Source organism: Martes martes, assembly GCF_963455335.1.
Source record: "Martes martes genome assembly, chromosome: 6".
Lineage (NCBI taxonomy): Eukaryota > Metazoa > Chordata > Mammalia > Carnivora > Mustelidae > Martes > Martes martes.
Window position 1 is genome coordinate 147,970,686 of NC_137893.1, and position 14,578 is coordinate 147,985,263.

General features: G+C 39.3%; 1 protein-coding gene across 1 annotated transcript; it reads right to left on the reverse strand.

The window, feature by feature from the left end:
• Positions 1-9,178: 9,178 nt before the first annotated feature.
• Positions 9,179-10,123, reverse strand: LOC308344557 (olfactory receptor 2W1-like; the record flags this gene model as incomplete). Its single annotated transcript, XM_080806165.1, has 1 exon — positions 9,179-10,123. One exon carries the CDS (start codon positions 10,121-10,123, stop codon positions 9,179-9,181), a length of 945 nt encoding a protein of 314 aa, XP_080662291.1.
• Between the last annotated feature and the right edge of the window lie 4,455 nt (positions 10,124-14,578).

Here is a 14,578-nt window from a genome sequence, read left to right on the forward strand (position 1 = left end):
CAGACCGTACAGTTGTGGGTCCATATCTGGGCTCTCTATTCTCTTCCATTGATCTATGTGTCTGCTTTTGTGCCGGTACCATATTGTCTTGGTGATCACAGCTTTGTAGTAAAGCTTGAAATCAGGCATCCTTATGCCCCCAAGCTTTGTTTTTCTTATTAACATTTCCTTGGTGATTCAGGGGCTTTTCTGGTTCCATACAAGTTAGAATTGTTCCAGCACTTTGAAAAATGCCAGTATTTTGATCAGGACGGCATTGAAAGTGTAGATTGCTCTGGGCAGCATGGACATTTTAACAAAGTTTATTCTTCTGATCCATGAGAATGGAATGTTTTCCCAGGTTTTTGTATCGTCTTCAGTTTCTTTCATAAGTGTTCTGTAGGTTCTAGATCCTTTACCTCTTTGGATAGGTTTATTCCAAGGTATCTTATGGTTTTGGTGCTATTGTAAATGGAATCAATTCCCTAATTTCTCTCTCTCTTTCTCCCTCTTAAAGATTTCATTTAATTATCAATGAAAGGCAGAGAGAGAGAGAGAGAGAGAGAGAAAGAGAGGCAGAGGGGAAACAGGCCTTCTGCTGAGCAGGGAGCCCTATGTGGGACTCAATCCCAGAACCCCGGGATCATGACCTGAGCCCAAGGCAGATGTTTAATCATCTGAGCCACCCAGGCACCCCCTAATTTCTCTTTCTACAGTTACATTGTTAATGTACAGAAAAAGCAACTGATTTATGTGCACTGATTTTGTATCCTGCCACATTACTGAATTTCTGTATGAGTTCTAGTAATTGGGGTATGGAGTCTTTTGGGTTTTCCATATAAAGTATCATGTCATCTGTGAAGAGAGAGAGTTTGACTTCTTCTTTGCCAGTTTGATACCTTTTATTTCTTTTTGTTTTCTGATTCCTGATGATAGGACTTCTAGTACTATGTTGAACAATAGTGACAATAGTGGGCATCCTTGTTGTATTTGTGATCTTAAGGGAAAGACTCTCAGCTTTTCCCCATTGAGAATGATACTCACTGTGGGCTTTTCATAGATGGTCTTTATGAAATTGAGGAATGTTCCCTCTATCCTTACACTCTGGAGAATTTTAATCAGGAAAGGATGCTGTATTTTTTTTTAAAGATTATTTATTTGTTTATTTATTTGACAGACAGAGATTACAAGTAGGCAGAGAGGCAGGCAGAGAGAGAGAGGAGGAAGCAGGCTCCCCGCTGAGCAGAGAGCCCGATGCGGGGCTCTATCCCAGGACCCTGGGATCACGACCCGAGCCAAAGGCAGAGGCTTTAACCCACTGAGCCACCCAGGCACCCCAGGATGCTGTATTTTGTCAAATGCATTTTCTGCATCAATTGAGAGGACTATATGATTCTTCTCCCTCCTCTTATTAATGTGTTCTATCACATTGATTGATTTGCAATTGTTGAATTACCCTTGCATACCAGAGATAAATCCCACCTGGTCGTGATGGATAATCCTTTCCATGTACTGTTGGATCCTATTAGCTAGGATCTTGTTGAGAATTTTTGGCATCCATATTCATCAGGGATATTGGTCTGAAATTTCTACTTTTTGGTGGGGTCTTTGCCTGGTTTTGGGATCAAGGTAATGCTGGCCTCATAAAATGAGTTTGGAAGTTTTCCTTCTGTTTCTATTTTTTGAAACATCTTGAGAAGAATAGGTATTATTTCTTCTTAGGATGTTTTGTAGAATTCCCCAGGGAATCCATCGGGTCCTGGACTCCTGTTTTTTGGGAGTTTTTTGATCACTGCTTCAATCTTGTTACCAGTTATTGGTCTATTGAGTTTGTCAGTTTCTTCCTGTTTCAGCAGGAAGGCATCCATTTCTTCCAGGTTGCTGAATTTATTGCCATACAGTAATTGATAATAACTTCTAATAATTGTTATTTCCTTGGTGTTAATCATAATCTCTACCCTTTCACTCATAATTTTATTAATTTAGGTCCTTTCTCTTTTCTTTTGGAGAAGTCTGGCCAGTGGCTTATTGATCTTATTAATTCTTTTAAAGAACCAGCTTCTAGTTTTGTTAATCTGCTCTACTGTATTTCTGGTTTCTAATTCATTGATGTCTGCTTTAATCTTAATTTTTTCTCTTCTAATTTGTGGCTTAGGCTTTATTTGTTGTTCTTTCTCCAGTTCTTTAAGGTGTAAGAATACTTTGTGTATTCGGGATTTTTTTCTATTTTTTTGAGTGAGGCTTGGATGGCAATGTATTTCCCTTTGGACAGCCTTTGCAGTATCCCATAGGTTTCAGACTGATGTGTTTTTGTTCTCATTGGTTTCCATAAGTTGTTTAACTTCTTCTTTGATTTCCTGGTTGATCCAAACATTCTTGAGCAGGATGGTCTTTAGCTTCCAAGTGTTTGAATTCCTTCCAAACTTTTTATTGTGATTGAGTTCCAGTTTCAAAGCACTGTGGTTTGAGAATATGCAGGGAATATTCTTAATCTTTTGGTATTGTTTGAGTCCTGATTTGTGACCCAGTATGTGGTCTATCCTGGAGAAAGTTGCATGTGTGCTTGAGAAGAATACGTATTCTGTTGTTCAGGGTGTCATTGTATATATCTATGAGATCCATCTGGTCCAGTGTGTCATTCAAAGCTCTTGTTTCTTTGTGTTTTTCTGCTTAGATGATCTGTCCATTGCTGAGAGTGGAGTGTTTAGGTCTCCTACATTAATGTATTATTACCAATATCAACATCTTTATTTTGGTTAACAGTTGGCTTATGTAGTTGGCTGGTCCCATGTTGGGGGCATAGATATTTACAATTTTTTTAGATCCTCTTGTTGGATAGACCCTTTAATCATGATATAGTGTCCTTCTGTATCTTTAGCTTAAAATCTACTTTGTCTGATGAGAATTGCTACCCCAACTTTCTTTTGAGATCTGTTGGCATGAAAGATGGTTCTCCATCCCTTCCCTTTCAGTCCAGATTATCTGTAGGTTCAAAATAAGTCTCTCATAGACAGCATATGGATGGGTGCTGTCTTTTTATCCAATCTGCAACCCTGTGCTGTTTTGCAGGAGAATTTAGGCCATTCACATCGAGAGTGATTATTGAAAAATACGATTTTATTTCATGTTGCTTGTGAAGTCTTTTTTTCTATAGATTGTCTCTGTAAATTTCTGTTTCATATCACTCTTGGGGTTTTTCTCCTTTTATAGAAGTCCCCCCCCCAATAGTTCTTAAAGGGCCGGCTTAGTGGGCACATATTCTTTTGGTTTCTGCTGGTCCTGGAAGCTCTTTCTATCTCATCCGTTCTGAATGGCAGCCTTGCCAGATAAAGTATTCTTGGCTGCATGTTCTTCTCATTTAGTACCCTATGTCTTGTCTGACCTTTCTGGCTTGCCAGGTCTCTGTGGACAGGTCTGACATTATTCTGATGTTCTTCCCTCTCTACGTAAGAATTCACTTCCCTCTAACTGCCCTTAAGATGGCTTCCTTGTTCTACGATTTGTGAGTTTAACTATTACATGCTGGGGCATTGGTCTTTCTTCTTGATCTTCTTGTGAGGAGTCCTCTCTGTCTCTAGAGCATGAAGGCTTGTTTCATTCCCCAGATTGGGGAAGTTCACAGCTACAATTTGGTCCAATATATCTTCTAGACTTCTTTCCCCACCCCCTCAGGGATCCCAATAATTTCGACATCGGAACGTTTCATGGTGCCATTTATTCCTCTGATTCTGTTTTCACGGATTTTAAGCTGTTCTTCCCTTTCTGTCAGTTTGTCTTTTAGATCACTAATTTGTTCTTCTACCCTAGCTGTTCGAGTATCTAGTTCAGATTGCATCTCATTCATGGCATTTTTAAGTTCAACCTGATCATCTCTCATTTGTGTCCTTCGAGAATCTATGTTGCCGTTAGTGGTTTTCTCCATCCTAGCTATTGTCTTCATAACTGTTCACCCTTAAGTCCGTTTCTGCTGTCTTGCTTATATCCATGTCCATTAAGTCTGTGGGGAGGCCATCGTCTCTGGTTCTTTTCTTTGTTGGGAGTTCCTCCTCCTAGTCATTCTGTTGAGGGGTGGTTAAGGGAACATACAGAGTCAAAAATATCAACCACAATCCAGACAAGGTGCACCCTGGGAAAATTAAGAGTGATTAGAAGCCACCACCAAGAAAACCCAGCCAAAATAAAACCCAAGAATAATACTTATCAAGTTAAATTAAAAAAAAAAAAAAAAGAAAAAAGGGGGTGGGGGGAGGGGAGGCTATAATCTCCTAATGTGGGCGAGATAGGGTGTTTCAGTTCTTCCTGGATGTATTTTGTTCTCTTTGTTAGAGAACACTACCTCCCAGAGTTACAGGGAAATTAAACTGGTATATATAGAGAGGTAGTATTGAATAGGGAAAAAAGGACTACATTGAAGCTGACATCTATACATATAGAAAAAAGGAAAAAATTATACGTGTGCAGCAGTAGGAGTTAAAAAGTTACTATGAAAAAAATAAAAAGTTACTATGGAATATGTTATATTAAACATCTAGTTGAAATGGTAAGTAAGTAAAAAGAAAAAAACAGAGAAAAAACATGAGAAAGAATTGCATGGAGCACTGGGTTTGGTGCATAAACAATGAATCTTGGAACACTGAAAAAAAATAAAATTAAAAAAAAGTTGCATCTAAGAACTATATGGGCTGTAAGGCAACACCGGGAGCTTAATATACTGTTTTCCTCTGGTGTTGGGGTTTTACAGTTTTATGGGGACCTGTGGTGGTTGTCTTCTTGCTCCTTCAGCTTGTCTTCTGCAGGAGGGGCCTGCCGCCTTGTTTTCCAGCTGGTCCTGCTTGGGTGGAGTTCCCTGCCCCCGTCCAGGGGCTGGCCTCTGTGCAGACTGGTTTTTTGAGCTTCGGTTCTCTGGCAGTTTTTTGGCATCTTTTCAGAGGGTCAGAACAAAGGAAAATATCTGCACCCAGACCTCTGCCCCAGCGGAGAGGAGCCACAGTGTCTTCCTCTTTGAACCCTCCAGAATACATAGTCTCCTCTGTAAGTGCCACTGAAAACTGCAGCCTCCCACAGGTGGTGCCTGCCCCCAGTGATCCTCTCAGCGGTTGACCCAGGCCCCAGCTTGTCTCTGCCCCCTGTGCCTCAAAACCACAAGCAATCCTGGTGTGAGTGGCTGTGGGTGGCGGCTGCAGCAACAGCAGCCCCCCATGTCTGTAGGCACAGGTCCACACAAGTGGCTGCCCGGGTCCCACCGTTTGTCCCCAGGTGCAGGACATTTTTGCCCTGGGGATTTATTTTACTTTCCAATGGGTAGCTTCTGATGGCCCCTCCCCCTTCTGTTTAGCCTCCAGTATCTGTCTGCACAGTCACAACTCTGTTCTTTGTACTTCTGGAAGGAAGATCCTCTGCCTCGTAGAGATCCAGGACATATAATCTTACATCTCAGGCTGATTTTATGGGAGTTCGGACTGGCTTGGTAGATATCCAGCTAAATTCAGGAGACCAGTGGAAATGGAGCCCCCCACTCCTCTGCCATCTTGCCTTGGAAAAAAAAAATCTGACTTTTTTAAAAACCAGAACTGAAAGAGCAGAAGTAGTGTCATACCTATTTAGGACCCATCTATTACATTTGCTGCCAACAACGTTATGAACATTTTCAATTTTCCAAACTGGTTAAATTCAGAATTGTGGGTAAGGGATTTTCAGCCTATGTCTGTCATTTGCAGGAGGACAGTTTATTTCTTTAGAGAGTGTTTAGGTGGCAGCAGATCGCTACCACAATCAGGAAAAGCTGAGGTTTCTGTTTCCCCAAATTCTTGATAATACATTATGTTATCAAGCTTTTTATATAGAATACCAAGGAGTCTCTAACATTTGACCTTGATTAGCTGAGGCCATCATTGAATGCAAGGTGTGTCACTAACCTTGAAGACCATTCATACCTTCCTCAGGTGCTAGAGCCTGGGTATGTTTCCTCATCCATCATTTTGTCCCTGAGGAGAGCTCAGTCATCTTTGCAGACAGGGACAAGCATGTGCTATAACACGAAGACATTGTTTTTCCAGTCTTGTCAACGTCAGCATCTTTCTCCCAGTGACCTTCTCACATCAGTTACGTGGTGTGTCTGTTCACGTACAGTGAGTGGCCTTTGGAGGGCCGCCAATCAGCTGAGATGTTTTCTCACTCTTTTAGGAGTCAAGTTTTTCTCCCTTGGGTGTGATTTATCTGATGTAAATGTACACATTGGGAGAAATAAATCAGCTACTCAGCGTGACCCAAACTTTAGTATGGAAGGGAATAATTTAAAATGAAATTAACTAAAAAGCTTGCAGTCATGATTTCTACATTATGAGATAATGAGAAACTTTTTCTTTTATTCTTTCTGTTTTTGTCATGCCCAGATAAACACTCATAAGGATTCTATATTATTATGCAGGTGAAAGAAAAACTATACTATACTTCACCTCTCTTAGGTGTCAGGTGTTGCAGAGGTCCTAAATGTTAAAAGCCTGAAGGTGCAGCTCCAGTATTCATTACCCAATGAACATTTGTCACATTCTGTAGAATAAGAATATTTTCATGTATATTTATTAAAAAAACCTCTTCATTCACTTAATCATTATCCAGACATTTACTGAATATGGAATCATTTCAGAAGCCAAATTAGACACGGTTAAATCACACATGAATAAGAGGTTCTATGTTGTTGAAAAGCTCACCAATGCCTTTTCCTCAAACATATATACAACAAACATAGAAAAGGATAATGCCAGTATAGTGACTGGTTTTGGAGGGAATTCACAGGATAGATTGATGAGATTTGTAAGGATATCTCTCCTAAAGTAAGATAGCATCTGATTTAAGAGTTGAGCAAAAGGTTTATAAGTGATATATCACTAGTTTACTAAGATTGGGGGTGAGCTTTTCTCACAAAACTTGATACTCATTTCCATTGTCCACAGTGTCACCATTCTAAATGTTCTCCAAACGAAGTCCTTGCAACACCATAAATGTTACATTGTCTCTAGGGCTTCCTGTCTTTGGATATAATCACCCTCTCTCAGATTCCTTATTATTCTTAAGGCTAACACACCTGGCTATTTTAAAGTTACCTGCAGAAAGGAATTGAATGTTTATTTTTAAAATTTTAAAATTTTTAATTTTTTTGCAGCCTAAATTTTTTTGCCATTTTTAAATGTTTTATTTCTTTTCAGTGTAACAGTATTCATTGTTTTTTCACCACACCCAGTGCAGCCTAAAATTTTTATTTTATTTCATTTTTATTATGTTCAGTTAGCCACCATATAGTATATCATTAGTTTTTAATGTAGTGTTCAATGAGGAATCAAATGTTTAAAGTAAAGTTATAATGTGTTTTCCCTGTGGAATGTGGGAACCACAAAGATTGAGAATGGAAGAGAGAAGAACATTAACCCCTATACACCTCAGAACCCCACCCACATATTCCAGGTAGATTTTGGCTTATTTGGCCTTGTAATCACAAAGCAAGGGCACCGACAATGTGAGGACTCTCACATGCAGACAGAATTTCCAATTCTGAAATGGTTGATTTGTAGAGAAGGGGAATAGTTTTCTCTTCAGCATAGAGATTCTCAGAGTTAGAATGTATTTACCACTAAAAAAAAGTAAAAAAAAAAAGGGGGAAACTAATATTAGATTGCTAAATTTTTATTTTGTTAAATAAGATCAAGTCCCTTTCCAGAAAATTACCATTACTGCTGCCATAATTCAACAAAACAAAGAATATTATTAAACAAAATAGCAAGAGGATAGTATCAAATAAAGAACACTCTTTAATAGTGATTTCATTTAGAGGAAATTCCTCATTTCCTTTATTTCTCTTATGTAAGAGCCTAGAAAAACCATTGCCCACCCCCTTTCACAGGTGTATGGGGAGGAAATCAATTAAAATCCATAAAACTATGTTAACTTTCTTTTTAGAACCCAAAATCTCCCTATTCTGTATTATAGTAGTTCTCAGACTTTATCCTGATCACCTGTAGTGTTTGTTAAAAATATCAGTTGCTGCAGGGGGGGTGGGTGGGTGGGGACACACCTGGGTGACTCAGTCATTAAACATCAGGTCATGATCCCAGGGTCCTGGGATCGAGCCCCACATTGGGCTCCCTGCTCAGTGGGAAACCTGCTTCTCCCTCTCCCACTCTCCCTGCTTGTGTTCCCGCTCTCACTGTCTCTCTGTAAAATAAGTAAATAGATAAAATCTTCAAAAAAATCCATTGCTGGATCCATCCTTGGATAGTTAGTTGGTCAGTAGGTCTTAGGTGGGCCCAAGAGTATGCATTTTTGATATGGGGCCAAGTGATGGTGTTGCTGCTGGCCCAAGGATCATACTACCTTACAGGAAATACCAAACTCCTTATCAGGCCACGGAGGGTTAAAGTTAAGCTACTCTAATAGATCCCAAAGCAGAGTGGCTTAATTAGTATTAAACAATATAGAAGCTTTTCCCCCTATATTATTCTGGAGGCATTCCTCTATTGGTGGGTGGTTCTCTTTCCATCTTACTTTTTCATTCCCTCTTAGGGTTTGGTAAAACTAGATACTCTTCACATTCACATTCCAGCCAAGAGGAAGGGGTGGGGGAAGAGTGAGAATAAATGGTTTCGTGTTTGAGAAGATAACTCAGGAGTTACACACATTGAATCTCTGGCATTGTGTTGGGGGAAGCCAGGTTCAGAAACGTGGTAGGCAGAAATGTGATATGGTGGCGTTGTGCCTAGTTAAAACTAGAAGCAGAAGTTAGAGTGGGTATCAGTGGTTATCTGATCTCCAGCACAAAGGCCCTGCTGGTGTATCAGGTGCCTCAAGGGTGTGTTATTTCCCATAAAAGTGTTAAGTCTTGGAAGAAGTAATCAGTGTCTTGTGAATCCTACATTAAAATAAATTTCCCTGTGAAACATTTTCTTAATATTTGTTACTGTACTTAATCACATCTCATAGTTATGTTTACTTATCAGTAGCCCTGATTAGTCTTGAAGTCTTTTAAGTGTATGAATTGACTATCTCTCTCCTTATAGTTTCTGTCTACTTCTACTTATTTACAAAGCCAGTACCTAGTACAATTCTTGGTACCCAATAAACACCCAATAAATGCTCTTTGCATAAATGAATCAATACATCTCTTGGTAAAGATCAATATTATTTCCTTAGCTCTCTTCCAACTAACTCATGACTTGGCTGACCATTTCTCCAAAGACAGTATTCTCTTTACTGCGCTCTTCACATCTTTGTTTCTTAATGTATAGATCAGAGGGTTAAGAGTGGGTGTGATGATTGTGTAAAAGAGAGTAAGGAACTTCCCCTCATCTTGGGATGTGCTGTTCTGTGGCTTCATGTACATGTAAATGAGTGTTCCATAAAACAGAGTTACTACTGTGAGGTGGGAACCACATGTATTAAGGACCTTACGCCATCTTGCCTCTGACTTGATCCTCACGACTGCTTGAGTGATTATTGCATATGAGATGAGAATTAGTGATAGAGGTACTAGAAGAAATATCACTCCAAGAGCAAAGACAATGATCTCCATTACTTTTGAGTGTACACAAGCCATCTTGATCAATGCTGGCATCTCACAGAAAAAATTATCCACCTCCCGGTGGCCACATCTTGGTAATTTCAAAGTCAGGGAGCAAAGAATTAACGCACTTCCAAGACCACCTAACCATGCAGTGAGCACCATATTCTGGCAAAGCTGAGGGTTCATTATTACTGTGTAGTGAAGAGGTTGACAGACAGCAGCATAGCGGTCATAGGCCATCACAGCCAAGAGAAGACATTCTGTGGCTCCCAGGTCAAGGGCAAAGAAGAATTGGAGCACACACCCTCCATACGTAATAGACTTTGTTGGGCCCCACAGATTTACCAGCATCTGGGGGATAATGCTAGTCGCATAGCAGAGATCCAAAAAAGACAAATTGGATAAGAAGAAATACATGGGCGTATGGAGCTGGGTGTCTAGGTAAGATACGAGAATGATGGTTGTGTTTCCTACCAGAGTCACAATATAGAAGATGAAGACCACCCCCGAGATGATGGGTTCTAATTGGGGTCGATCAGAAAAGCCCAGCAGGATGAAATCTGTTGTGGAACTTGCATTGTTTGTGTCCATGGCTCCTTAGGAAAGTCTAGGAGACAAGATCGTGGTAATCAAAATAGCATCAGCCCTAGGCAGAAATAGCTTGCCATGTAGCTTGCCATGAGTATCCCCAATTCAGTTGTTTGTGTGCTCTCTCCCATTTGGAGCACCTCTGTTAACACCTCCCTTGTGTTCCTTGCCCAAAGCCTCTCTGTGTTTACTCATAACCAGAGTGGTTTTAAAAATAATATGGCAAACCTAATCACATTGAATTGTAAAGCATTGAGAGGGTTTAATGATACTATGACATCTATGGTTGTGTTTTGGTTAGGTAACAAATCCATGTGTTAGTGATATAATTTAAGAGTGGGGTATATTTTGAGGAATTTTTCTTTCTTGACCGTGTGACATAAGTATCACTTGATCATGACAAATGTTTCCCTTATCAAAGGAGTGGAGGTAAAAAGTTAAATGACCCATATTCTTGGGATAAGCTGCACTATTTGGTAGCAGCACGACTTTCGAAATTCATTTCCAAATATGTGCATTCCAGATATTATCATCACATCACCCCCAATCTCCTCCTCATATTTTCTGCTATTTAACATTATAGACACTGATGTTCCTTGTATCCGTTTTGGTGTTCCCCACTATATTGCCCCATTTTATGTGTGCGTTTTGGTGCCAGGAATACTCATTTTTCTTATTAACTTTCATTGCCATGTACAGAGGCCCTGTGTTTCTCGGAATACTATTCATGACTGTGAACACAGCATTTAAATAGCCTTATTGATTTGTTTCAGAATTTAAACTAATTTCAGAAGCCTCTGGTTACCACATACACACAGTAACCTGCGTTAGCTGTTACTCACCTGGCCATTCAGTAAAAGTGGCAATGGAGTTAACTGGAAAAAAAGCAGCTCATTAAAGTCAGTGAGTTGTTTTTCCGCATGGAATTTACCATGTATCTGAGTCAGTCCTCTGGTTGCTTTGGGACTCTACAGGTAAAACCCCATTTCAATTCTAAAAGAATACAGAAAGGTGATAAAAATATATATTTCACTATTGTGAATACTTTAGTGTATCATTATGTAGGTGGATTGGTTAATGACTGACTTAGTGTGTAAATATCTTTTAGTTTTTTGTTGTTTATAAATTTTTTGTTCATATAATTTCTGACCATGAACTTCAGATCTAAGGTGCTTTATATTCATAGAGTGGGGTCAAGGAATAATACATTTATTTGCTGCAGTCAAGTAAAATAATTTACCTATGGTATATCATTGTTATAAGCAGTTCTGCTATAACATGGAAATGTTATAATCATGAAGAAGGAACTATTACTACCAAGTAGCATGAGATTGGGATGTAATTTTTCTCAATTCAAAATGGAAATGTAATTTAAGTAATGAGTGTGAAGTATTTATGTGGTGAGAGGTCAGCTAAGTTAAGCATAGTGCTTAATTGCACAGATTCTGGACTCAGATCTTGGTGTCAAATCCCAGCTTCACTACTCGGAGGTAATGTGTCGTTGGGCGGTTTTGTAGCCCTCATGTACACCAGGTTCTCTATATGTTCACTAAAGATAATAATATTCATCAAGGGAGTTGGTGAGGTTTAACATTTGTGAAAACAATAGGAACTAAGCTTGGTTCAAATTTAATCCTCAAAAATAAAATTGAAATCACCTACCCACAAATTATTATTCTATTCATTTCTTACTCTCTTTATTTTTCACACTGGTTATTTTACCATAATGGTCTTGAACTAAACTTGGAATGGTGAAAATTTTATGTTTGCATAACTTTTAAAAAAAATTCTATTTATTTTTTAAATTTCTTTTCAGTGTTCCAGAATTCATTGTTATGCACAGACACTCATGTACACAAAAGTGCTCACAAACGTGATGTACATACTGAACTGATAAACCCAGAGACAGGAAAGTACAGAGGACTTAGCTCCCAAAATGCCCAAATTACAAAATGCACTGGACATTCTTTAACCATATAAGATTGGGATAGTGCTGGGAATTAAAAGGTCATAGAACTTTAGGGCTGAAATAGACTTAGAAAGCACGATCCAGCCTTCTGTCCTATGAAAGAGGTCTTACACAGAACGTTCACACAACTCCTGTTTTCAGAGCTTTGTAGCTCTGCACCTTTAATCTGTGCCTCATCCCTACTCCTCATGTTTAGCTCCTAGATGCCTCCTTAACATGCAGGCTCTTTTTCTGTATTCTGGAAATAACATGGAATAAGTCAATTCAACATGGCTTCAGAAAAAAGACAGTTTTTCTGCACAGCAAAGGAAACAGTCAACAAAACAAAAAGGCAACACACAGAATGGGAGAAGATATTTGCAAATGACAGTACAGACAAAAGGCTGATATCCAGGATCGATAAAGAACTTCTCAAACTCAACACACACAAAACATAATCATGTCAAAAAATGGGCAGAAGACATGAACAGACACTTCTCCAATGAAGACATACAAATGGCTATCAGACACATGAAAACATGTTCATCATCACTAGCCATTAGGGAGATTCAAATCAAAACCACATTGAGATACCACCTTACACCAGTTAGAATGGCCAAGATTAGCAAGACAGGAAACAACGTGTGCTGGAGAGGATGTGGAGAAAGGGGAACCCTCTTGCACTGTTGGTGGGAATGCAAGTTGGTGCAGCCACTTTGGAGAACAGTGTGGAGATTCCTCAAGAAATTGAAAATAGAGCTTTCCTTTGACCCTGCAATTGCACTACTGGGTATTTACCCCAAGGATACAGATGTAGTGAAAAGAAGGGCCATCTGTACTCCAATGTTCATAGCAGCAATGGCCACGGTCGCCAAAATGTGGAAAGAACCAAGATGCCCTTCAACGGACGAATGGATAAGGAAGATGTGGTCCATATACACTATGGAGTATGATGCCTCCATCAGAAAGGACGAATACCCAACTTTTATAGCAACATGGACGGGACTGGAAGAGATTATGCAGAGTGAAATAAGTCAAACAGAGAGAGTCAAGTATCATATGGTTTCACTTATTTGTGGAGCATAACAAATAACATGGAGGACATGGGGAGATGGAGAGGAGAAGGGAGTTGAGGGAAATTGGAAGGGGAGGTGAACCATGAGAGACTATGGACTCTGAAAAACAACCTGAGGGTTTTGAAGGGGCGGGGGGTCGGAGGTTGGGTGAGCCGGGTGGTGGGTATTATGGAGGGCATGTATGGCGTGGAGCACTGGGTGTGGTGCATAAACAATGAATTCTGTTACACTGAAAAGAAATTAATAAAAAAAAAGAAAAAAGACAGTTTTATTGTAAAATAAAACTTACATAAAGGGAAAAGCAAAAGCTCAATGAATTAAGTTGAATATTCTTGTAACTAACAAGCAGATCCAGAAATAGAACCCTACCAAGCACCGCAGGAACTTCTCTTTGTGTCTCAACCTATCATTACCCTTCTCTGTTCCTCAAAGTATCCACTATCCTCATGTTTATAGTAATCACCTCTTTGTTTTTTATAGCTTTATTATCCAAATGTGCTTCTCTAGACAATATTGTTTAGTTTGGCTCATTAAAATTTTTATATTTGTTTTGAGTTTCTTATAATATTAGAACTTATTACCTAGAACCTAAATATACACTTAGCTTTATGTTCCCAGACTAAGTGCTTGATGGTTGTCAGCTCTTGCTAAGACTGTGTGATGTTTAACTACCATGCTTTTCTGGTTGCTGTCCTTGAACTCACCATGGCTTACCAAATGCATTGATTATGAGTTGAGAGTGTGCTGTACCACTGAAGAAGGCTGTGAATATCCGTGATGCACATGCAGTTTCTAAAATATATGTTGGATGGGACTGGAGGAGATTGTGCTGAGTGAAATAAGTCAAGCAGAGAAAGACAATGATCATATAATTTCACTTATTTGTGGAATATAAGGAATTGCATGTAGGACATTAGGAGAAGGAAGGGAAAAATAAAGGGGGAAATCAGAGGGTGAGATGAACCATGAGAGCCTATGGACTTAGGGACACAAACTGAGGGTTTTGGAGGGGATGGGGGTGGAGGGATGGGTGAGCCTGGTGGTGGGTATTAAGGAGGGCATGGATTGCATGGGGCACTGGGTGTTATACACAAACAATGGAGTATGTAACACTACATAAAAAACTGTTGATGTCCTATATGGTGACTAACATAACTCAATAAAACATTTAAAAAAGATATATGGTAGCTAGGGTTAGCAGCTGAAATACATCACCAGCTCATTTGGAGCTTTGGGTCTCATAAGAACCCAGGTATCCTTATTGGAAGTGTGAAGCCCGAAATTACACTTTGTGTAATTTTATGTTGTGAATTCAAATATAGGACTTCCTTGGTCTCAAACTTTAGCTGTTATTGTGATTTAAATTTAAGCATGGACATGATATAAAAACTACAGAGCACAAGCAGAAAGAACAGATGGTAAGAAAGTGATATC